The 26,586-nt window shown below is 42.4% G+C and overlaps 2 protein-coding genes across 5 annotated transcripts in view; both read left to right on the forward strand.

Annotated features, from left to right (window-relative positions):
• The window catches only part of MAP9 (microtubule associated protein 9), a 40,425-nt gene extending 33,873 nt beyond the window's left edge, over positions 1 to 6,552 (forward strand). For all 4 annotated transcript variants that reach the window (XM_062199454.1, XM_062199456.1, XM_062199457.1 and 1 more), the window contains exon 14: positions 2,483 to 6,552. In XM_062199454.1, coding sequence (XP_062055438.1) covers positions 2,483 to 2,605 — 123 coding nt within the window. In that variant the 3' untranslated portion in view covers positions 2,606 to 6,552. The remainder of the gene's footprint in view (positions 1 to 2,482) is intronic.
• Positions 1 to 26,586, forward strand: part of LOC133765234 (ATP-binding cassette sub-family E member 1-like) — a 1,116,285-nt gene that overhangs the window by 619,320 nt on the left and 470,379 nt on the right. The gene's annotated exons all lie outside the window — the stretch shown is intronic.

Raw genomic sequence — 26,586 nt, forward strand, 5'->3', positions numbered from 1 at the left:
AAATGATTCAGATTTATACTGCAATGCTAAGTGTCTAATTCAGAATCTGATTACTGCATTGGGCTGGAAAGGGAGGGAGTTGTGACAAGGGAGTGGATGCAGGGCACTCCACAAGTATTGGTCGTATATCATTTTTTAAGGCAGGTAGTAGGTACACAGGTTTGGATTAGATATATTTTTTAAAGATTTATTTATTTATTTGAAAGGCAGAGTTACGGAGAGACAGAGGAAGAGAGAGAGAAAGAGAAAGGTCTTCCACCTGCTGGTTCACTCCCCAAATAGCCACATAGACCAGAGCTGTGCCAATCCAAAGCCAGGAGCAAGGAGCTTTTTCCAGGTCTCCCACACAGGTGCGGGGGCCAAAGGACTTGGGCCACCTTCTACTGCTTTCCCAGGCATAGCAGAGAGCAGGACTGGAAGTGGAGCAGCCGAGATGGGATACCAGCCGTGCAGGTGGTGGGTTTACCTGCTACACCGCAGCGCCAACCCTGATTATATTTTTTATTCTTTACAAATTTTTCTGTAATTGAAATATTTACTACATTTTTGTAAAACGGTAAGCACTAAAAAAGGCAGTGCAGGTAAAATGATGCAAAGATGATATTTAATGAAAATATACAAATTCCTAACAGTTAAAAGCACTGATATGCATACTTTTAGATGAGCCAGATTACTGAACAGAAAATTCAGAAAAGGGCTGGGGGAATGTTTGAAAATGTGTCCAAAATCAACAATAAGCAAAGAAATGTGATGCTGAATTTTCAGCTATTTGAAAAATACGTGAAGTCCCTCATGTTGCAGAGGCATGTTCAAATGTTGCGCCCAGTCAATTTACTTCCAATAATCTGTTCGCAGAAAATCATCACTGACTTCTAAACTATTATCTTTGAATTATGGAATTAGAGATATGCAGCGGGCATTGTGGTGCAGTGGGTTAAGCTACTACTTGGGACACCTGCATCCATATCAGAGTGCAGGTTTGAGTCCTGGCCACCACGTTTCTGATCCAGCTTCCTGCTAATGCACTTGGGAGGCAGCAGATGATGACTTAAGTGCATGGGCCCCTGACACCTATATGATAGAACTGATGGAAATTTGGACCCCTGACTTCTGTATGGACCAGTCCTGACTACTGGGAGCATCTGGGGACTGAACCAGTAGATGGAAAATTTGCATGAGTGTGTGTGTGTGTGTGCATGCCCTTCCCTCCCCCACTGCTTTTTTTTTTTTTTCAAGTAGATGAAAATAAACATTAAAAAAGAGAGGACCAGTGTTGTAGTACAGTGGGTTAAGCTAACAATGCTTGTGACAGTGGCATGCTATAACAGAGTGCCTGTTAAGAGTCTTGGCTGCTCTGCTTCAGATGCAGTTTTCTGCTAATGTGCCTGGGAAGGCTGTGGAAGGCAGTCTACTTAGATTCCTGCCACCCATGAGGTAGAATAGGGTGGCGTTTCTAGCTCCTGGCTTTTGAAGGCCATTTGAGGAATGAAACAGTGGATGAAAGATCAATCTCTGCTCTGCCTTTCAAATATATAAATAAGTAAATCTTTAAAAGAAAGAAAAGAACTATAGGTCTTTTTAAATTTTATTTATTTATTTATTTATTTATTTTTTGACAAAGTGGACAGTGAGAGAGAGACAGAGAGAAAGGTCTTCCTTTGCCATTGGTTCACCCCCCAATGGCCGCCGCGGCCGACGCACCGCGCTGATCCGATGGCAGGAGCCAGGTGCTTCTCCTGGTCTCCCATGGGGTGCAGGGCCCAAGGACTCGGGCCATCCTCCACTGCACTCCCGGGCCACAGCAGAGAGCTGGCCTGGAAGAGGGGCAACTGGGACAGAATCCGGTGCCCTGACCGGGACTAGAACCCAGTGTGCCGGTGCCTCAAGGCAGAGGATTAGCCTAGTGAGCCGCGGCACCGGCCCAAATTTTATGTTATTTTTAATATCACCTTTAGTATTATAAAAAATAAGTGACAGTAATACTTATTGATAGTTTACATATAAATCAGTGTATCTCCTATTCCTTTGTAGCCAATTAAAGTGGGAAATAATGTATAAATATCTGTTTTAAAAAGATTTATTTATTTGAGAGGCAGAATTATAGAGACAGAGAGAGAGGTCTTCCATCCACTGGTTCACTCTCCAATTGGCTGCAACAGCTAGAGCTGCACCAATCAAGCCAGGAGCCAGGAGCTTCTTCCAGGTCTCCCACACGGATGCAGGGGCCCAAGTACATAGGCCATCTTCCACTGCTTTCCCAGGCCATTAGCAAGGAGCTGCATCGGAAGTGGAGCACTGGGACTCGAACTGGCACCCATATGGGATGCTGGCACACCTGGAGGAGGCTTAACCTACTATGCCACAGTACTGGTTTCAATGTATAAATATCTTAAATTGTATTATTTTGCTCTTCAGTAAGCAAACTGATTTGAAAATAATGTTGATGTATGTATGTAAACTTAGTTTCCTATTTTCTTTTTAGGAAAAAAAAGAAAGGCAAGAAAGAATTGAACGAAAACAAAAGAAACGCCATTCTTTTCTTGAAAATGAGGCACTTCCTCCATGGAGCCCTCCAAGCAGAACTGTGGTCTCAAAAGTGTTTTGATAATTCTCATTCATAGATATTTAGCTATTTACCAATTTGCTGATTTTAACCAGGGGCTTAAAACCATTCAATTAGTTATAGTTAGAAGAATCTATTTTAATAAGTTGCCAGATCCTTCTGCTGACAATGAAAAATATACTTAGGAATGGAATCAGTGAAAACATTTTTTCGAACTGTAGATTACTGCTTCAAATGAAAAGCTAATAATCAAACTTCTTTCTATTCAAATGCATAAAGCTTTATCATGTCTTGATAATCTGATAATTCTTACTTAACACAGTGTGATCCATGATCACTTTAACTAAGTCTTCTGCATGTTATTTAAATTTGTTCCCAGTAATAAGGGAAATCATCGAGGTATCATCATCATAGAAAACACTGAATCTGTTGATGATTTTGCCTCAAGGTTCCAGTTTTTAAATGAATGTTTGAGTATATTTTATCTAAAACTGATCGTTAGCTCAAAGCTGTGTTTGCACTGTGCAAGTTAGAACTTGGCAACAGAGGCAATAGTTCAAGTAGAACTCTAATCAATGAAGCATTTTAAGAATTCTGCCTTATGCTTTAATATGACTGTACTTTATCCGTTCCAAGCTTACGTGACAATCATAGGCACTTTATAATGATCTCACCTCTGAAATTTCTCTTTTTAAATTTTATCTTACTTTCCTTATTATTTAAGTGATACCAATAGATATCAGCGTCATGGCAGTGATACACGTAGACCTTAGTAATGGAAATTCCTCAGGAGTTCAAGGTCCTTATTGCCGCAAAGAGGGTTAAGGCAATGATTGTCCTCAACAATAATCCAGTTTTAGAACTTATATATTTAGAAGACAGCTGTATGGGAAAAAATCTATGGAAAATGTTTGAAGAACTTTTATTTATTTATTTGATCTCTGCATATCCATGTATTCACTAGTCTCATACTTGACATGGAACATCTAAGTTATGACTTACTATTCATTCTCAGAGGTGAGATGCTACTTTAGCCAATAGTGCAATCCAGAAATGCAAAGGTGATGGGTGAGAATAAGCAGTTACTATTTATTGGGCACCTATTATATATATATGTAATTCCTGCTAGATCTTTACAAATGTTATTTCTCATCTTTATAAAAACTATTTAGATACTGTCCATTCATTTTACAGAGACTTAGGAAAACCAAACAACTTGCCATCCATCTAGCATGTGGCTGAGTTGGAGTCAGAACTGTTAAAGTCTGCCTGACTAAGGCTGCCTCCCTCCAGAATCCCTGGGCTCTTTTTCACACTCCATGTAACCTCAAAAATCGTAAGTGCTATCAAGATTTCTGAATCATAGCAACCTTACAAACACGCTGTAACTCTCAGAGCCTAAAATCATGTACTATTACTCAGAAACTACTTTTCCCAAGAAATACATACCTAACTGGTATTAGCGATAGTGGACCTCATTAAATCTATACAATGAACTAAGAATTCTTAACCTTTAAGGAGTTGCTCAGACATCTTGTATCTCATATTGGAACGTCAGAAAACTCAGCACATCCATGACTGTGAAACGGTCACTCAGGGGGTTCCACACACCGATCCCTCTCCTTGCTGCAGTGCGTGTGCAAGTGCGTGTGCAAGTTAAGGAAGATGCTGAGGATCCCTTCAGAGGATGTTCAGTGCCACAGGTGAACGTGAGACGTTTGTGAAGGATGCCTTGTCATGCTGCCTCATCTAGAACACTTCCTGCAGTGGGCATGACTGCCAGCAATGGGGATTGCCGCCTCTTACTCATCGGGTGCTCTCCACAGGACCTGACACCTTGCCTACTGGAACAGAGCACTGAGTGTTTATTGTTTTGAATCAGCTCTTCAGAGCCAAAAAGATATTTGCAAATTCCAGGGAGGTAAAAAGAAATGTAGAAAAAGGTACACTACTCTGGGGAATGTGAGACCATAAATGTGTGTGTTCTAGACTTCACATTAAATATTTACTTGGGTTTTCTCACTTTCTCGTACATTATTACATTTAGTGGCTTACCATTACCTCATAGATTGTTGTGAGAATTGAATGAGATCAGTTAATGTGAAGTACTAGGTACATTATAAGGACTGCATAAATGTTCGTTTTTGACATCATTTCCTTTCAACCATGAGCCCCACATTCACTCCACTTACCTAGAATGCAAGAAGGCAGACATAACTAGGGTAACAGTGTGTATTTGGCACTAGATGATTTTCCCATATGGGAAAATGGCCTTTCTGGCCATTATAGGCTGTACAACTCAACAATAAAGTGGTGCTTTGTATCAGGGCCTTCCTAAGAAAGAAAACTAAATAAATTTCTTCTCAGAGTTGCTTCTGATGTAGGAGGAAATGAGAAATTGAGGTGTTTGGAAAGAACCAAGTCATTTGTCTCAAATGTGAATGGTGACTTCTGTCTTACTGTGATAAATAATATATTATTTCTTGTGAATAATGTGCTAAAAATCATCTGGATCAGTGAAGTCATCTCTTCTCCTGTAGCAAAAAGAAAGCTGAGTTTTGGGGAGGGGAGTGAAGATACAGTACTGTATTATTGTTTACTGCCTGAGAGGCAAAGGGGAGAATCACACTTGGTAGTATTATCTAGAGAATATTTAATGTATTTAATGGGTATACCTTTCTCATATTTCCTTAGAAAGTATCAAGTATCAGTACAGATATTTATTCATTAAGTTTTCATTAATAATATTAGGGCATGTATAATTCAAATTAAGGACAGTAACAACCCGTTGAAGTTCATACTAAACTTCCTACTTACAAGTAACATTGATCACTTGAAGAATACTAAGATTTTTAGAAGTACATAGGAATTATATGAATATTTAAAATTGCTATAAACATGTTTCCTTGGAATATTTTAATACATTTAAATATTAGAACTTCAACTTTTACATAGAATTTAAGCTTCATAATAACCAAGAAAACAGTGAAGTGAAAGAATGTAAGAATTATTCATGGGATAATAATATTACAGTGGTTTGTAGTTACATCACTGAAAATTTTGGCTAATTTTCTATTTCAAATTGTGTTTGAACTGCTATTTTTCACTGTTGCTGAAGCAGTACCCAATACTAATCAATGGCCCATGGTTATGTTCCTCAGTGTGCAGTAACTGCACCTCAGAGAGATTTTAGTAATTTGACCAACTTGGTCCAAACACTTTATTTCTAAAGTGTACAAACTGATTTCCAAAGATTTTGATTTAGCCAGTCACACTGTAGGGCACCCAGAGTTAGAACGCAGGTTTCTCAGTGGATATGCCCTCCATTCCACAACTGCTAAAATGTGCACACTGACTTTTATTATTTTATTTTATTTGAGTTATATCTTCTCATCTGTTTCCTTATTTCTCCAGTGCCCTCCCCATAACTGAGCATCAGATCAAAGTTGTTTGGATACCTACACTATCATAAGGTGTGGGAAACTGAAGTTGCTCAAGTCTTGAGTCATGATCTAAGATACAACAAAGAAAATAAATTTCACAAAACAGGAAACATTACATGTTGGTCAAAATCATTCCCAATTATAAACTAGTAGAGGAAACATAGATTCTCCTAATTTAATCGTGGCTCTGATTTCAGTAGTGCTTTTAAACAATATTTAAACCTACATGTTTCCATTCTGTGTAAAACAAATATGGTAAATTTTCCTAGTTTATTATACTGGCTGATAGAACAATAAAATGGTGTGTAGATGTTAACTTGGAGACTTCTCTGTGTTTTTTTAACTCAAATTTAATGTGATTATGTTATTTTGAATTGTGTATGTTACATTAAATTGTATTATGTTAACTTAAGTTGACAAAATTCATGGTATTGAATTTAGAATATCTTAGGAGTTATTGAGGGATATGTATTCATGTTTATGTCTGCTTTTTGATAGTATGTTTTCATGTAATGCTTAATTTATTAAAGTCAACCATTCAAGATATATTCTGTTGAGTGATGTTGTTTATTGACTGTGTGCTAGAATTTTATCTCATGGTGTTAGAGAACTTTGTATGACTTCTAGTTTGGGCCAGAGATAAAATAACCATGTAATATTGATATACCTTTCATAAGAAATGGCTGAAAATTTGCATATAAAATTTTATTTTTAACTTTAATTGGATTTATAACATTTTTACACAAACTATAAAGGTTATATAATCATTAAATAAGAAAATTAAAATAAGCAAAAGTCACCCATGATCCCATTACCCAAAGATAATTATAGTTAAAATTATTTTTTACTCTTCCAATTTTTAGTTTCTAATACCTTTTCCCCATAGCTGAAATTATACTGAAAATGAAAAAAAGGATAGTCCCTTCCACCTCTGTCTCTCTCTTTTGTGACCTATGTATATGTACATACAAATGTTAATGCATTCATAATATAGAAAATGCAAATATTAACACATGCACACATGCAGATAATCAAACATAGTCTTTTATTCTTTGAATTGAATGATCAAACTACATATCTGATAATCAGATTTTTCCAAAGAACAATTTATCATGAGATAGATCCATGCTAATATAACTTCCTAGACATTTTTGATACTGCAACCACAATTTATTTAACCTGTTAATGGACACTGTTTTCCTTACAAATGTTTGCTTTGGAAAATAATATGATACAGTCATTATCCTTACCAATATGGGTGACCTCATTAAATCTCCAAGATAGAATAAGGATTTAAAATATTTAAGGAGTTATTCACATATCTTTAATTTAGTATTAGAGTGCCCAAAAACTCAGCAGGCTATACAACAGGCTTTGAGATATCCACTCAAGAGGTTTTACACACAGGATTAACCTTGTTGCAGTGTATATCCAAGATAATAAAGATGCCATGGGTCTTCCTGAAGCAAGACCATATCAGTGCTATAGATAAAAAATTTCATATGTAAAACTAGAGCCAGTTTTATGCTGCTAGAACTAGGAGATACAATGAGTACTGCTGAATGGATACAGAGCTTCAGTTTTGCTAGATAGGAGATAATTCCGGAGACAGTGGCATAACATTGTGAAAATGTATAACTTACTCAACTGTACACTTTAAAAAAATGGTTGAGAGGATAGATTTTATGTACATTTTAATTCAATTTTTCAAAGGTGCCCCAAAATGCTTACTTTTTCATACACAGGAGTGATAATAGAAAACTTCTCCCTGTTACAGAATGGTCTGACTGGACCAGTCTGCTCATTCCATGTCAGTCCAGTTACAGTTGTTAGAATATGAGATGCTACTGGCTTAAAAAACAACTGAAAGCTAAGGAAGAAAGGAACAATTCCAAAAGTCTTCTAATAACTCTCCCTTTCAAATATTTTTCTTAAATATTCTTGTTCAATTTTTGCGATAAGCTTTAGTGTTCCTGGTAAGTATTTAATATGTAAAATACATTTATGTTTTTTGCACAATCACAGTAACCATGCACTATAATAAAATCTGTTGGTTTGACACAGTGTGAAACATATCTTTCTAGAGGCTGATTAATTTTGTTATATTTTTGTTATGTGTGGCTATTTAACTTTTAAAAATAACTAACCCCATGGTGTTCATGAATCAGCTAGGAGAAAAGTTGGTTGTGATCCCACCACCCCAAACATACCCAGGTTACCTTATTCTCAAGTTTCTTCACCTTTGGATAACTGTTACTGCAAACCTTATCTTTGTAAGTACATGTATCTCCCACTTGAATAACCTCATGAGGACAGGAAATCTATTTTATACATTTTGATATTACTATTATTTGTTTATTTTTATTTGAAACACAGTGACAGGGAGAGACAGAGACAGATCCCTCATCTGCTGATCTACTCCACAAATGCCCCCAACAGCTGGGGCTGAACAAGGCTTAAGGCAGAAGCCAGGAAATCCATCCAGGTCTCCTGTGTGGGTACCATGAACCTGAGCACTTGGGCCATCATACGTTACCTTCTCAGGCACATTAGCAAGAACCTGGATGGGAAGTGGAGGAACCAAGACTAGGGCTGGCCCTCTGAAGCAATGGCTTAACCTGCCGCACCATAACACATGCCCAATTTTATACATTCTGACATTTCTACTTTATCAGTGGATTCTGGATAAATATTGTATGGCTGATAAAAGAGCAAGTTACAAACAATATAAAATAGTGCATGAGTGTTTATAATGAATACATACATATTTGAACAAGGATTCTAAACTGATGAAGATATACAAATTTTAAAAATATTAAAATGACATTACAAATTGTATTATAATGATTACAAATAGGTTGAAACTCTTTTTCAGATAGGACATCTCTTTTTCAGTCCTAATAAAAACAAACATTTGAAAAATGGGGAAAAATGGCTTGTGTGTGCATGCATGTGTATATCCTTGCATTAAGTTGGGAAAGAAAACAGCTCCAAATATATTCCCATATATTCCCATATTTACAGTTAAGCAGATAAAGCCTGATCCAAATAATTCTTTCTTTCTTTGGTGTCTCAATACTTTCTTAAACAATAACAGGAAAAAAGAAAGAGGAAAATCCCAAGACTCACTGGCTTTTTCAGCATAACCCTAGACAGAGTGATCTTTTGACTAGAGTTGGAACTCAGATATATCCAAGAGTGGGAGCCACATTCTGCAGCTCTGCCTCAACCCTGGCCACAGCACATAGTTGCTGTGTGACTGGTTCTATTTATCTTATCACTGGATCTAGAGCTAAGAGCTATGCCTCTGAAGCTTGTGATGCTTTTCGCCACGTATTCTTACTACTCATCCTTCGGCCACAAGAAAAAGAATGTGTCATCAACCTGACTATTGTATTTAGTAATATATCATTTAAAAACATTATTTAAAAACAAATGGAATGTTTTCTAGGGCTACCAAGTTCTTTCAAGGCGCATTGGATAGAACTCACAGATAAAAATTTAAATGATTTCAAAAATCACTGTGATTAGTAGACCATAAACTATTAATATCCTATTCCAACATTATTAGATTTTATAAAATGTGAAATATTTTCTACATCCTTTTAACAAAAAAACATTTGCTGGAGGTGAACCTGTTAGTAGTACTCAGTAGTTTAACATGTTTTGAAGACTGTTTTTTTTTTAATTAGTTTATATGAAGCTATCTTCAAAAAAAGAAATGCCCTACATCGCAACTTAAAGTTCTTGATAAAATACATTTAAAGGATGTAGTGAGATATTATACTGGCAATGGTATAAAGAAACCTGCAATATGTTGAATAATTGCTGATACAGGTAAATGAGTACTGAGTTTGGAGGCAGAAGTTCTGCCTTGGATCTTGGCACCTCTCCTGGGCAAGTCTGGAGGTCTTTAGGTAAGACACCTAACCTACCCGAATGTCAATTTCTTCATTTATACAAAAAAGGTGAGATATTATTTGCCTATTTCAAATGATGAGCTAGGGAGATAATGTTAATAGTGCTATATATTAAATTGCTATATGAAAGTAATAATAACTTTTTAAAGATTTATTTATTTGAGAGGCAGAGTTACAGACAGAGATAGGTAGAAAAAGAGAGTGAGATCTTCCATTCTCTGGTTCACTCCCCAAATGGCCATAACGGCTGGTGCTGGGTCAACACAAAGCCAGGAGCAGGAGTTTCTTCCAGGTCCCCAACGTGGGTGCAGGGACCCAAGCAGTTGGGTCATCTTCCACTGCTTTCCCAGGCCATACCAGAGAGCTGGATTAAAGAGGAGCAGCTGGGACACAAACTGGCACCCATATGGGATGCTGGCACCCCACGTGGAGGCTTAGTGTCGGTCCCAGAAATGTATTGTTTATATAAATAATACCCAAATTATGAAATTTGTATTGTTTTGATCAAATATATAGACTAATAACTGTAAAGACAGACTAATCCCCAAAGAAAAAAAGCAATCAAAAGTTATGGTCACAGACAATAAGACAATATTAAAATTTGAATTTACATTTTAATGTGGCAGGAAAATACAACAGAATCATAAAAAATTTCTACCTTAGAATATATTAGAGGTTGGCACTGTGGAGCAGCAGGTAGTCACCAATTGGGGATCGATCAAGTGTCACCAACTGGGATGACCAGATTCCACATTGGGGTCCCTGAGATGCATTCCCACCTTTGCTTCTGATCCAGTTTCTTGCTAATGTGTACCCTAGGAGGCAGCAGATTGTGGCACAAATACTTGGGTTACCACCACCCATTTGGGAAAACCAGATGGAATTCCTGGCTCCTGCCCTTGGTATGACCCAGTCAGTCTCTGACTCTCTCTCTCTCTCTCTCTCTAGCTCAATGTTTTCCAAATAAATGGATATTTTTTAAAAGAGAACAATAAAAGCTACAAAAATAATTCCAATCTCTCTTTTGATTATTTTTTCTTTTACTTAATCAATGAGTTTATCTTAGATAAATCAAGAGTTTGTCAACAGTCAAGGGAAAAAGTCTCATTTTATAGAAAAAATGTTAAACAGAGCAGCTTGAGTCAAAGTCACCTGCTGCCTCCCAGGAAGTGAACTGGCAGGAAGCTGGAACTGGAAGCAGAGCCAGGACCCCAACCCAGGCACTGTGGATGTGAAGGCAGGCATTTCAGCCGCCAGCTGAAGCATTCTGCCAAACATAGGCCAGTTTCTCTTTTTCTTCCACAGTCTTTAAACTTTTCGTGGTGTCTTTTACTCTTTATTTAAAATTATTACACATTGACATAGAATTTAAATTATTAGCATGAATTTAATAATCATCTTTATACTCTGCAATGGTACTTTAAATGCAAATACAAGAGCCTTTAACTCATGCTAAAATTACACAATTTGTACTTCTTTTTCCATATATGCATTTTGTTCTCAATAAATGCATAGAAATGGTGCACAAAACTTGCTCAATTCATTTTTTTTCATGCCCTCATATGTGCACATTCTACCAACGCTATGCTTTCGGCTTCCTGATGGATAGGGAAGGAAAAAAAAGGGAATAGAACTGAGAGTAACACTCTATTTCCCTCTCCTTCCATAGTGTAAGTGGAGCCCAAGCTCGAAGGACCATCAATCAGAAGGACAGGGTAAGAGTGCGTGGTTGCTTGTGTTTCCTAGAATGCCACCACCAGGAAGATGCTAACTGGGACACTTCCTTCCATATCTGATTTCCTGAGTTCCAGCCCTGGCTCCACTCCTGATTTAGGCTTCTTGCTAATATGCACACTAGGAGGTGGCAGGGTCCCAGCCACCCAGGCGAGAGACTTGGATTGAGTTTTCCTTGGCCTAGCCCAGCCCTGGCATTGCAGACATTTGGAGAATGAACCTGTGTATGGGAGCACCCCCCACACACACACTTTCTGTTTCTCTATGTGTTTCTCAAATAATAAATAAAAACATATTTTTAAATAGAATTGCACTGTTGGGGTTGGTGCTGTGACATAACACGTTAAGCCTCTACCTGTGGCACTGACATCCTAAAAGGCCTGGGAAAGCTGTGTGGCCCCTGCACCCACATGGGGAACCTGCAGGAAGCTCCCAGCTCCAGCCATTGCAGCCATCTGAAGAGTGAACCAGAAGATGGAAGACCTCTCTCTGTCTATAACTCTGCCTCTCAAATAAATGAATAAATGTTTTTTTTAATGCCATTGTCTTCTTTTACATTCAAAACAAAACAACTCTGTTTCCAGGCAAGGATCTATTCAAACCATACCAGATTTTGAGAACAGGCAAAGACTGGCATTAAAAGAAAAGGGAATGTCTAGTAAAATCAAGTGATTGAATAGATAGCAAGAAATAACCTTTCATAAAGAAGCTGCCCTGAAAGCACATTGTGTAGTAGAAGGAGCGTTTGTTCATTTCTAGTCCGCATAGCCTGATCACTCGTTCCTACTCAGAAACTCTCTATCACATTGTGTGGTTTGCTGTTCCAATGCTCAGTGCACTGTGCAGATTACAAAATGTGCTTTGGCATTTGTTACATACAACTGCTAGCCCCTGGGCTTCTTGCTTTTCATCCAGAATCAATATCTAACTTGGTAATCATTTTCCATGTGAAGTTTATTTCCATAAAAACTTCTTGAGTTTGGGGGATATTTGGGGATATATACAAGGGTCAGTTCCTTTTGTGAAAAAGTAGACATGGCGTCAGAAGTCTTAAAAGCTATGTGACTCTATAATAAATTACCACATACTAGGTGGTTTACAAACACCAGAAATTTTGTACAGTGCTGGAGACTGAATTCCAGGACCAAGACACTGGAATAGTTCAGGCCTGATGAGGACTGGCTTCCTGGATTATGGAAGGCTGTCTTTGTACTGTAACCCACATGGCAGAAGGAGGAAAGGAATTCTCTGTGGTACTAATCTCAAGGCAGGGGCCTCATGACAAAATGGCCTCCCAAAGGCCCCAGGTCCTAGTCACCTCAGGTGCTGGGATTTCAACCTATGCATTTTGGTGGAACACATTCAGTCTACAGTGGCTTCCAACAGCCGAAATTATAAGCATCCTGTGTTGATCAACAGGTGTGTATACATTCGATGGAATATCATTCAGCCTGCAAAAGCAGAAAATTCTGACACATGTTACAAAACAACTCATCCATGAACCTCAAATACTATTACACTGTGTGAAAAAAGCCAGACACAAAAGTACAAATATTGTACGAGTCCATCATTCAGTGGAACCTACTGTAGGCAAATACAAAGAGACATAAAGCAGAATGATGGTTTCTGGAGGGGGCCTGGGCATAGGAGCACTGGAGAGTTACTGTTTCATGGGTACAGTTTTACTTTGGGATGAATGGTGCTGACGGTTGCACAGTGAAGGGGAAGTACTTATTGCCCTGAACTGTGCATTTCACGTGAACAAGATGGAGATGGTAAGTTTTCTGTTACGTAGTGTGATTGACTTCAGGAAATCCCATTTATTTTCTCTATACTACAGTTTCCTTATCTGGAAGCAGAGAAGAAAATATAGCATGCCCTACCCAACACAGACCTTCACCGCACATCCTCAGCTCAACCTTCCCTCACACATCCATACAAAAGGTGGTTAATGCGGATCTAGTGGCAGAACATATATATGAAATGCCTTTGCAAGTAGTAGATGTCTATGAGTAGTGGTTGTTTAACTTTGACTACATGTCATGACTGATTTAAGGGCTTTACATACAAACTTATTTAATCCTCAAAAAATACATTTTTATGTATTTTATAAAATACATTAGATAGGGACTATGTATCTAATGTGTATATATAATGTATATATCTAATGTATTCACAAAATACATTAGTTAATGTATTCATAAAATACATTAGATATGGACTATTAAGCTTCCATTGTCCAGATGTGGTAGCTGATGTGTGGGGAAGGTAAGCTCTGAAATGTACAGAGTTGGTAAGAGATAGGATGAGGACTTAAAACTAGTAGGTCTGATTCTGGATGCTCAACTTCTGACTTAGACCAGTGAGTGTCAGCTGGAGTCTGGAGATAATTGTAGTTGTCACAAATCAGGCATGCTACTGGGTAGCTAACGAGTAGTATGTGAAGGAAGGAGCTTCACTGAGTTCTGGTCAACTGATCTTTGCAAACATTTCCAAGAGCACCCAAGGAGGAAAGGATGTTTCTTTCATATGTGGTGTTGGGAAAACTCACTATCCATGCACAGAAGTATTAATTTAGAGCCCCATCTCAAAACACAAACAAAAATCAAATCCAAATGGATTAAAAATGTAAAAATAGTACTTGAAATTGTAAAAGCACTATCAGAAAAGAGAGAAAAAAATCCTACCATTGGTTTGGGCAATGATTTCATAGCCATGACCACAAAAGCAGAAGCATAAATAATTATTGGTATTATATCAAGCTAAAAAGTCTCTGGACAACAAAGAAAAACCATCAGAAAAGTTAAGAGACAGAATATGCAATACAGAAAACATTTCCAAGCCACAGAATTGGTATGGAATGAACATCCTAAATACATCAGACTCAAACAATTCAATAACAAGGAAACAACCAGATTAAAAATGGGCAAACAGCTTGAATGAATATTTCTCAAAAGAATTAATGCAAATGACTTTCAGGAATATAGATCACTAACCAACAGAGAAATTCACATTGAAACCATAATGAGAATCACCTAACACCTGTTAGAATGGCTATTATCAAAAAGATGAAAGACAACAAGTGCTGAGAAGGATGCTAGAGAATGAAACTTTACTATTATTTATTTGAAAAAGCAACACAGAGAGAGGTCTTCTATCCACCTGCTCACTCCCCATATGGCTTTGTAATAGCTGGCATATGACCAGGTCAAAGCCAGGAGCCAGGAACACAAACCAGGTCTTCTCCCTGGGTTGGAGGGACCCAACCACTTGAGTCAATTGCCTGCTGCCTCCCATGGTGCAGGAAGCTGGAATCAGAAGCAGAGCCAAGGCTGGAACTCAGACCTTCCCATATAGCACATGGGCATCCCAAGTGGCCTCTTAACCACTGTGCTAAAAGCCAACCTCCCTCCATCCCTCCTCCCAAAAATGAAGCTGCTGTATCCTGTTGTGCAGCAGGTGAACTAGCACAAGCATTATAGAAAGCTGTGTGGATGGTCCTCAAAAACAAACACGAATTACCACATAATCCAGCAACCCCACTGCTGGCTCCTTATATTACGGGGATGAAAGCAGTATGTGAAGCAGATGCATACAGATTTCTAGCACATCAAAGGGTTTTAAATCGGTTACTAAAAGGCACCACAGTCACCCAAGAACACCATGCAAATATTTTAAATGCTAGATTCGACGTGTGTTATTAACTGCTTATACACGAAATCCCTCTCATTCCATCCCACAGCTTTAGGGCACTTTGTTATCTTTTAATATTTACAGATTTATTTGAAACGCAGAGTTACAGAGTGAGAGGGAGAGGCAGCGCGAGCTTCCACCAGCTCTATCACTCTGCAAAGGGCCCTGAGCCAGGAGCCTGGAACTCCCTCTGTGACTCACGTGGGTGGCAGGGGCCCAGCTGACGGTTTAACCCCCTGCGCCACAACGCCCGCCTCGGGCTCGTTAATAAGGTTACTGAGAAGAACCTAAAGCAACAACCGCCAACCGCAGCCAGTGCCTGCTCGCCGCCTCCAGCCGCGGGGCCTCGGGGCCTCGGGCCATTCCCTGTGGCTTGCTTACTTTCCTTATTGGTATTTACTGAGCCACCTCTGCAGGGTCACCTGCTGCCTCCCGGGGTGAGCAGGAGCCGGAAGCTGGAGTCAGCAGCAGATCCCGGAGTGGAGCAAAAGGCCCCGGGCTGGGCTGTGGGACTCCGGAGGCCAAGGGCCCAACCCCCATCTTAAGGGACACAGAGGCGAGCCCCGCCCCCTGGGCGCTGAAGCTTTCAAACAGGGAGTGACCCCTGCCTGTAGGCGAGGAGCCGAGTTGCATGGATTTTTCCCTTGAAAAATCCTGAAGGCTCTTCCTAGGCCTGCGTTGAATATGCTTACACACATCTAAAAATCCCCATATTAAGTACCAGTTAGTATTTTACAAGGTTTTTTTTTTGTTGTTGTTGTTGTTCTTTAAATCATTGATTTGGATTTTTGGGCTACGTGAAACAGGCATCTACTCGCCGGCGGGCGTTGGCTGTTGAGGGGTCTGGAGGAGGGGAGGGTGTGTGTGCAGAGGTCAGTGCTGGGCAACGCTTCCCATTGTCAGGAAAGAGAGGCAGGGGAGGAAAATCGGGGCGCAGCTAAATGCCTAAAATGAAGCCAGCAGGGCCACGTCCAGACGTCAGTGGAGGGAAGCTGCCTGGCCAGGAACGCGTCTCCAGGTAGGTCTAGGCTCCCTGGCTGGGGCTCACGGTCCCCACCCCACATAAGCAGCCAGTCACCCGGGCCGACACAGTCGGAGGGGGTGGGATAGGGGGCTTCTGGGCACTCCCCGTCTTGGCCATCTGCTGATGCTGATTCTCGCAAGCACGGTACCCAGCCCGTTCCTCCTTGTGGCTACACTTACAGGCTGGACCTCGGAGTCTCCATCCGGAACGGGGGACCTGCAACCCATGCAGATGCCGGCAGCCTCAGGAAACGGTCCCGTGGCCTTGGCAATGAGATGGAGATGACAGCGCCTGAGACCTGAGCTCACCCCTGGCTTCCAGATCACCTCCCAGTGAGTCCTTCCCGGTGTCTGAGCTTCCACTTCCTCCTCTGACTGGTGCGGACCCCTCCTGCCCCGGCTGGTGACTGCAGACAGGAGGTCTTGGGCGTGGGCCCCGGCTCTTCCCTGCCTCTCTGCTCCTCTCAGACAGCTGTTCACGGCTGGGGGGCCCTTGGAGGGAGGCAAGCCTGCCCACTGCCCTGCCTGGGCAAACATGTGGCCAAGCACCTGACCAGGCTCCTCACCTGCTGCCCCTTTTGGGTGCGACTGACAGGTAGTGCCAGGATGCCAGCCTCCAGTTTCCCACCGGGGGCGTCCCCTAGGGCTGGTCTTGAGCCAGAGAAGCCAGGCCGATGAGGCACTCCTGGGGAGCTTAAGGGAAAAGGCTGCTATCTGGGAAGACAGCGTTGAAAGAAAGGGCAAAGCTCAAATGCCTTTGAAGTCCTGCATGCCCGGCACCACACGAGGCTCCAGCCTGGGCTAAGTCTCCTCCTCTCCGCTCAGAATCAAGGAAGAGAATCCGGTTGGGTGGTGTTTGGGTCAGGTGTCCAGCCTGGACCAATCAGCCGTGGCAGGGGCGGGCCCTCGTAGCAGGGACTGAGTCTGGCCAGTCCCAGGGAAGGGAGGATCTGTGGGCGGGGCACTAACTGATGGGCTGGAGGTTGACCGGCACCCCAACCAAGGTCCCTCTTTACCGTGTCCCTGCATCCTGGGGTCAACTCTGGCAAAACCCTTATCAGCAGACTCAAGCCCAGAGTTCACAGTTTAGCAGGTAAGTGGAGTTTTAAATCATAACGGACCTCCTGTTAGGAGGACAGGGAGGAAAAAAAAAAAAGAGCAGCCTAAAGAGAATCTCTACTTCATAAGAATAGTAATCACTATCACAGTAACAAATTAGGAAAGGAGAGTCGTTTAGAAATCCGATATAGCTCACCTTATTCATATTCTCCTTTCTTACTCGCCTTTTATTGTTTACAGCTACTTGCATGCAAAATAAAATCCCAGAGAAACTGAAGTTCCTAGGGGCGACTACACATGTGTGAAAGAGGATCCATTGCAGTAGGGGAGGGCTAGACATTTTTCAAAGTCCCCCACATTCTCGATTGGATTATGTGTTTCTCCGTAGCCAGCAATGCTTGGCTTTCATAAAAAGAGCACTTTGAAGGGAGTTTGCTAGAAGCGTGGCCACTCAATCACTTTGGGCACGTCACTGCTGATGGTGTCTTTCATGTACAACTTCAGATGGGCGTCTGTCTCCCAAGTTAGATCATGGAAAAGTGCCACGTGAGAACTACAACTTCATTCATGACGAGGACATTTGAGTGAGGACAAAGCAGAGGAAGACACCAGCTCCTCTCGTTAAAAGCTGGATGCGCGGACACACACGGTGCGGTAGGAAGACCGGGGCCTTTTTGGGGAACAGAGGAGGGGTGTTAATTTTCGGTAACAGAAAGCGATGAGTAATGTAAAAATGCACCAACTGGTTGCTCTGCGCTGTGCCCGGTGGTCCTGTGTGCCAGGGATCTCCCATTAGTCTAACAATCCTGAGAAGTCTTTGTTTTCTAACTTCATACTCTAATCAGCTGGGACTATTGGTTTGCCTTGTAGTTCCTTAGACAATCGTTCTCCATTTAGGAAAAGAGGGTGCATAATGCGATAGTTAAAGGCTCTTTCCATTTAGAACTGTTTTTGCCCTTACGATGAAGGTCAGGTATGGCTTTGGGAGGTCCCCAATTATCCCTACGATGGCGCCGCCCAAGGCTAGAGAGCTCTGAGCCTCTGTACCTGAGTTCAGGGGAGGATTAGGTCCCTCTCCTCCCTCACGGGAGCCTTGGGATGGAGAAAAGTGAATGAGAGAGCCCTTATATTCCTAGGTTGGGGGAATAAGCGCCCAGAGCATCTCACTTTCGGGGACGTCTTCCCCTAGCTGCTACCCACTGGGCTTGAGATGAGTCCCCCCGCTGCGACTTTCGCCTCCCTGAAGTGGGCCTCTGGGGGCACACCCACTGTCCCCACGGTGGCTCCCCGGGGCCTGCCCGGCTCACAGCGCACCCGGCGGCCTCGCGGCTTCCCTCTCGCCCGGGATGCTTGGCTTCCGCAGAGCTCGCGGGTCCCCTTCTCTGCCCTGTCCCCAGGGTGCTGACGAGGAGGCTGCGAGAGGTCCTCTCGGTCAGGCCCAGGGGACATCCCGGGGCGGCGGCACCCTGGGAGCCCAGGGCCGTGACCCTGCAGAAGGCTGCCCAGAGCGGGCAACTTGGCCGCAGGTGAACTGGGAGGGCCTGGGACGGAGGGTCCTGCACCTCGGACGGAGGCACCCCTGCCGGGCTGCGAACCCCAGAGGCCGGCGGCGCCACCACGGACCAGACCGGCTTCAAGTCCTGGCGGCCGCCGCAGCGGGACCAACACTCCGGCGATGCGCGGCTTGACCATTGCTGGGATTTAACCTTTGCCAGAAGAGTCACCAGGTAAGCAAGACCTCCCTAGAACCCCCGGCCTGCGCACGGAGGGTGTCCAGGGGCTGACGCTCTCTCCTGCAGAATTTTCCACCCGCCGCGACCCCCGGCGGACCCCGCCGCGCATCCGCGCTCACAGCCCTGCCTCCCGCCGCCCCTAAATCCTGTGGGCAAAACTCAGACCCCGTCTGAGCCCCCGCCCGGCAGCTCCGGAAGCCCCCAGCCCACCCCGGTCCCAGAGGCTTCGCTCCCCCTCCGTCGCCCCCCACGCGGATCCCTGGTACCGACAGGACCGCGGGGACGCCCCAGGGCAGTTCCGCCTCTGAGCCTCTCCGAAGGGACGGCGTCGGTGTTGACCCGGTGCCAGCGCCCTGACCGGGCTGCGCGCACCCTTGCCCGCGAAGGGGAGGCTCTGCTGGGAGGGTCGCGGCGCGCTCGCTCAGGGCACGGGGGAGCGGACCCTCAGGGGTCTGGAGGACTCAGGTCCGCAGCGAGCGGGCCCCGGGGTCTGGAGGGACCTCCGAAGCCTGGGGAGTTGGTTGGGGAATCCTGGCAGGATCTGGCCTCCCGCGGGCAGGCTGAGGGTGACTCCGGGAGGGAAGGTTCGAGCCCCAGCGGCCGTCGGGCAGCCGGTTGATGGCCGCGTGGATCTGGAGGGCGACGCCGGCACAGCGGGCGGTGCGGACCCCTAAGGGGGGCTGAGGGACAAGGGGCATTACTCCTGTCGCTCCCGACCCCCCTGGAGTCCCTCGTAGGCAGAGCTCGGAAAGGAACTTCCCACTTTAGCTCTGGTGCCCTTTGGGTAGGGACCCCCGGCAGAGTGGTGGCCTGGGGTCCTAAGGGCGGGGCCGGGTGTCACTGGAAATGGATCTTGCGACTTCTTTGTCTTTCCTCCCTGCCCCTTGAATTGCTTTGAGGTCTTAGTTCGGGGCTCTTTAAATGCTCTTTTTTCTAAGATGTGTTAAGAGTTGACTGGCAAAGAAAGCAGTGTGCCAGCTGTCGCCTCGCCAGGGCTAAGTGCTTACTGGTGATATGGCACCATCAGTGGGAGCAGGGAGCGTGATGTTTTTCCCAGGAGAGCCCACAACCGCAGATACTAACAAACCCTACACCAGAGTAGTTGTCAACAAGTTCCTGGCAAGCGGACATTATGAACAGACTCTTCATGGATTTGAAAATGCCCTGCGCCATGAGATTTTGAAGTGCCTTCGTAGATCACCTCTTTGCTTATACGCCCATACCAATGATGAAGTTTAAAACTAGGACATGACAATATTAGTATTAAAACAATTATAGCAATGTACTGTAAAAAGTTAAGTGAAAGCTATCTCTCTCCCTCTCAAAATATTTTATTGTGCTTTCACCTTTTACTTGAAGTAAGCCATTACTGGCTTTTCTTTGAAATTTCTGAAGTGTGCCACCACGGCTACATTTACACATTGTGGCCACTGTAAAATAAGGGTTACCTCAACAAAAGCATCGCAATGTTGTGACAATCTAGTAAATAACCACAATCGCTAGTGACATTGGGTGCATAGCATATGTCACACAGGTATGCTAGACAAAGGATGAGTCATCTCATGGAGCAGGATGGAATGAGATTTGATTCCACTACACAGAATGGTGTGAAAGTGGGAGTTTATGAATTGCTTATTTCTGTGTCTTATTTAAGATTTTTGGACTGAAGTTGACCACAAGTAACTAAACCTCAAACTGCAAAAGAGGAACATGTGGAAAATACTGCAGTTAGAAATATAAGCTTGTCTGAGGAGTGCTGGGGCTAGTTCAAGGAAAGCGTCTAGGTTGGAAAACAGTAAAGGTTAAATTACAAGGGCAGGTCACATTACGGAGGGTCTAGAACATTCTTGTGAAAAATCACAGAGATCCATTGAAATTCATGAACGGTTTTTGAGAAGGAGAGTTAAGTGGTAAAATCTGTGGCTTAAGATCAGAAATTTACGGCAGTGTTTATTATACTCTCAGGAACATGGATGAAGTTACTCCAAAAGGATCTCCAATTCAAGAATAGGTGGAAAAATACTGATTTCTTTATTGCAGTTTTTCTCTAAGACTTTAATCTGGTAAAGGGCATTCTGATTCTCCTCAAGGAAGATGCAGGATTTTCTAAATTCCTAGGAAGACAGGCATGAGACAAGTATTCCACATGTCATTGGACCAATCCAAGTCTAAGAAGCTGAGAGATGTAAGAAATGCCTTGTCGTCTATTTTGAAATTGCTCACCGAATTTCTGATGTGATCCTCTATTCCCAGATCATAGAAATACAAGGATTTATCCACTTCCCCTATAGATGTGTGTGTGTTCTGGGGTCCTCTCGTGCCAAGGAGTTAGGGCACTGGAGAAGGGTGTGGTGTCACTCACCTGGCTCTCCGTGCCAGCATCTGCTAAGATGTTCTCCTTGCTCTCTGGTCCAGAGGAGTCTGCCCGTGCAGCTGCTGCTGAGACATAAATTACTATGCCAAGTGGATTTATTTGTTACCACTACAGAATAATGGGGTCAATGCAAACAATTCTGCTGACCTATTCTATGTTGAGGGACGAGAAACTCTATGGAAATGTACAGGGCTCCATCTGTCTCAAGTCATTGAGCAATCTCTTCTGTGAATCCTTCTTTTTGGATTCCATTCAGGGAAGGGGACTCATTTCCCATAACATCAACAGGTCTGCATCTTCCCAGGAGTATCCCACCTAAATTCTTAAGCCACAGGTTCTTTCTGCTTTCCTAGGGACTCAATGTAACACAGCATTCCTTCTTCTTCCTCATACTCTGAGGCAATGACCTAGCTATCTAAAGGGCAGAAAGGTGGAGGGAAGAAACACTGGAAGGGAGAAAACCCTGTTTTTATTTCAAAGGTATTTCCCAGCAGTCTTGGAAAGCCCTTTAGAAAATGCTGGTCTAAAAAACAGACAGTTGTGGGTGAGGTTTGGACAAGGCGTTAAATTGGAGCTTCAGATGCCCACATCCCTTACTGGAGTGCCTGGTTCAACTCTCAGGTACTTCCAATCCGGCTTCCTGTTAATGCACACCCTAGCAGGCAGCAGAGAATGGCTCAACGACTTTGGTTCTGTCACCCATGTGGGAGACTGGGATTGACTTCCAGACTCAGGCGATATGAAATGTTAAAAAACTGATGAAGAAAAAGATTGAGTGTGGTGTTGATGCTGCCTTGACTGTTGATTATGTGTTGCACACTACAGGAAGAGCACTGTAGTTTGTCTCGTGGCCCTTTCTCCAATCCCATCCTCCACTGAACCTGAGCTTGACCATGTGCCTCTGGGCTTTGACCAGTGTGGGATTAGCAATTGTGAAACATGCAGAGGTTTGTTTGGCATCTCTTGTGGCTAGAAGTTCTTTCTTGTGCATATACAAAAGGTGGGACTTGCCTGTTGAAAGCATAGAGACCAACAAAAAGGCAGCGTAAGTTGAAAAACCAGTAGGGTATCCCCAGTGGCACTGTCAGTTGACAGCAAGTCTGTGAGTGACCCAAATGAGACCAGAATGCCCCAGCTGAGCCTCTAGCAAAGCCCTAATAAGGAGTAAGTGACATAGTTACTGAAGCTAGTAAGTTACGTAGCAGTTTTTGCTTTTATTTCATGAAATAAAAACAATAGAATGAAACAATTTCATAGAAAGATAGTCTGATACATATGTCAGATTCTAAGGGGAGAGAATCTGAAAGAAAACTGACTTTTTTGCTTGGCACACTTGGTATAATGGTGAGTTATTTTTTTAAGCAGGGTTTGTCATTCCCTGGACTCCAAGTTAGACCATGTCTCAGGATCTCTCAGACGCTGGCAGCATTCTGTTTGCCATCAGACAGTTAAATTACTGCAGGCACCTGAAGCTTCTTGGTAATTGTCCTGACTCATTTGGCACTCCCCTACGGAAGAGATGGCATCTTCTCCACAAGTTTTCCAACTGCTGTCAATAAGAAACTGTACAAGGGAACTCTGAAACACATGGGCAGAAAGGTGATGTACTTTTACAGTTGGCATCATTATACATGACATTTCCTAAGTGAATCTTGGACGCAATCAAAATGTAGGACCAACTTTCTCTGAGAACTGATGGTAGTGTCACAGTTTTGGGGCACAGATCTTTCAATACTTCTAATCAGTGACTTATCATTATCAATTGTGGCCTACACTAGTTCTTATTTTCATTTACTCTTCCTAGAATGTTTGGATTAAGATGTACTCATTCTAAAATTTGTAAAGCATCCAATAGGCACAAACTAGGAAAATACTCTTCCATGAAGTAATCTAAACTCAAGAAGCAGATTCTTTGTGGGTTCTTACAAGAAAGGAGGCAGGTGGAGGGAAAATGTCTGCTTTTGTAATTGCAGTCCCTCCTTGTACACTGCCTGCCTTGCCTCACCCTTGCATTCTGGATGAGGTTGGGGAAGTGCTGAGGTCCTACTGGGCATTTTGTAACTCTACTAGGATGTTCTGGAATTTTCATATCCCACCAGCAGAGATGAACTAGGTTCCAGGCAGATCTCTGCTTGAGTTACAACTGGCAAAGGAAGTCAATGTGTGTTACCATACTGCCCAAGCCAACAGGGCAGTATCACCCAACTCTTCTGGTCACCATAGCTAGTACCATTGCCTAGAGGAGGAAACTGTGGCCAGTGGTTGCACAGCCCTCAATGTTGAAAGCCAAAGTTGAACCTTGCTTTGTCCCCAAAGCAAAGGTTCATTTCCGTCACATCACATGACGTTTTTCTTTCTCTCTTATATAGTCAATCTGGTGTTCTGACTCTTGGATGGAAAAGAAGTAATTCATTTCACTGAAGTTCCTGCTTAATATACCACTTTCCCTTACCTACCAGAAAGGGTAAATGACCTGCTCCTCCAGGGCAGTAATTAGCATGTGCACTGAAAAATGCTCTATAAGAATTAATATACTGAATTTCAGATTCAAAGTGAAGACAGTGCTCCCCAGGGTATAAAAATGAGACATCTCATTACCTTTTTATTCAATTCCTTTTCTAGTTCTGAGCTTCTGGAAAGAGGTGGCCCAGAGCAGGTTAAAAATGTCATTTGGTTGAATGAGGAATGATGAGTGATCTTGTATCTTGTATAAGGATCCAAACAGGTAATAGAGGACAGCCATATTGGCTTTGGCAGATGATGTAAAAGCCTAAACACAGAAGAATGTATGCTTAAAGCAAGACATTTAACTCAGGAAGTTACACATCCAGAAAAAAAAGAACAGAGGGTAGTGTCTACCCCTGATATAATCCAATGAAAACACTGAGGAATATACCTATATGTCTTCAAAATACTGTCTATAATGTTTCCCTGAAACCACAATACCATGCTTTAAATTGTACAACTATTATTAATACCTCATTTGACACAAGTATATTTAAAACATGTGTCACATTCCACGATGTGATCAACTCAAAGATTACAGATGAATGTAGATGGAAATTAAATATGAAAGGCTCCTTTGGCTTGTGAGGTTGTAGCACAAGAATGCTACTTTGGGACAAAAGCTCAAAGGTTCACTTAAGAGACTCATTTCAGGTATGAATTCATACAAACATTTTTCATTGAGTTCAATTCCTGAACCACTTATAGACTTCTCTGGTTGGCTAACTCCTTGACAATCTTATGCAAAGACCACAGGTGAGGGGTCCTCTAGTATCGGTCCTGAACCAATGGATTTTCTCCTGTATCAGTGTCTTATATTCAAGATATATACAAAGGTCTAGGGCTATATATTCATCATTTTGGGAGAGGAACAAGAACTAAAGGACAGGGAGAAGGCCTATGTTCCTTTCTAGACCGGCCTCCAGGTGTGGGACAAAATGGAGTGCTTTGACATAGGTCATTATTTTAGTGAGTAAAATGATAAAATAGAAGCCAATATTTTTCTAGAATATATTGGTTTATTTTAAGGCTTTCACAGAGTAGAATAATTATTATATCTTCACCTCTGAATCAAGTTTGTCTTGTCCTCATCTTTTAGTCCATTTAGAAGTCAAGGCCTGAGGTGGGAGCAAGTTCCTCTCTACTCTCACTACTGTGGGTACTGTGTTAAATGGGGTCACTGTTAACAAAAAATACCAAAGGTGGTAAAAGGTTATGAAGGCAAAAATGTGGGAATCCTTCCTGAACCAATTTGAAAGTGAAGGTGTAAGAGACAGGGGAGGGAGTGATGAAGTGAATGGATGTTTGGATGGCCCCATTTGAGCATTTAGTTGTTGATTCATTAAAAGGCAATTTTTTGCTGCCTGTGGCAAACATCTGTAACAGCTTTCAAAAGCCTAACCAGAGTTTTCTTTTGGAAAGTTGGCTTTTGTAAGTGTGAAAGCATCAGATGCAGGATTTTCATTTGGGTCAACATTCTGTATACAGAAGGGTATCCTTCGACACTGTTTTTCAATAAAGTTATTCATGATATTATTGTTTTATACGGTGTATTCAGGCTGAAGGAGAATAGGGTCATCTGTGATGATCAAAGAAAGCATGTGGAACTGATGGGGATTGGAACAGGCAACGGAGTATACTTTCCATGTGCACATTGTGACATGTGTTCAGAATCTCCATTCTTGAAGCTTATTGTTGTTCTTGGGCAATCCTGGAGAAGCAGACTCACCACAGAGCTCCCATGTTGTACATGGATTATGCTAGAACTCTCCTTTACCTTTAAGATGGCTGCCACCACCAAAGTGGATTGGTTCTCCAGTCCACTTTGTGTGCAAAATTTAGCTTCTCTTTTAGGACTTTACATGATTTTAGATAGGCACATGCCCAGAAGATGCCTTCTGTGAATGGACCTTTTTGATTGATAAAAGCAAGCATATCATATGGGCCAAATAAAATTACATGAAACTTAGCTAGAGTATGCCAGACTACAGACCTGAAAAGAAAAGAGTGAAATCAACTTTGATGATTTCATTTTGGTATCTCTGAATACATTTTGTACCCGAGGGGAGGGAATGAACCTCTTCAACATTTGATTTAACAGCATCGTCCTTTCCAGTGGACTTACACTATAAATTCCAAATTCTCTGTTTCAAGGACTCTGTAGAATCACCTTCTTGTGAGGTGTCATTCTGTGCTCATTTTTTTTCCAAATATTGATGATTTTCCCCCAGTGTGCACATCTTTTTGCTAGACTCATTTTCTCTTTGTTTATTCCCCTTCCAGTGACTACATACCCTGAGGCTACCTCCAATAGTTCCAATTCTCTTTTAAAACTGAGATAAAACCTGTTGCCTCTTAAACTTTCTCCGGTTGCATTTCCTTCTCAACAGTCTTTCATTTTCTATTACTCTGTCTTTGTATCTAGTGCAGAAAGAGAATACATTACACAGGTATTCTAAAGCATTCTCAATTATTCCCACAGTGACCTTGGAAATATAGATGATTTTACTAAAGCTTTCCTTTATCCTACTGGAGTGGT

The sequence above is a fragment of the Lepus europaeus genome, chromosome 8, assembly GCF_033115175.1.
Source record: "Lepus europaeus isolate LE1 chromosome 8, mLepTim1.pri, whole genome shotgun sequence".
Lineage (NCBI taxonomy): Eukaryota > Metazoa > Chordata > Mammalia > Lagomorpha > Leporidae > Lepus > Lepus europaeus.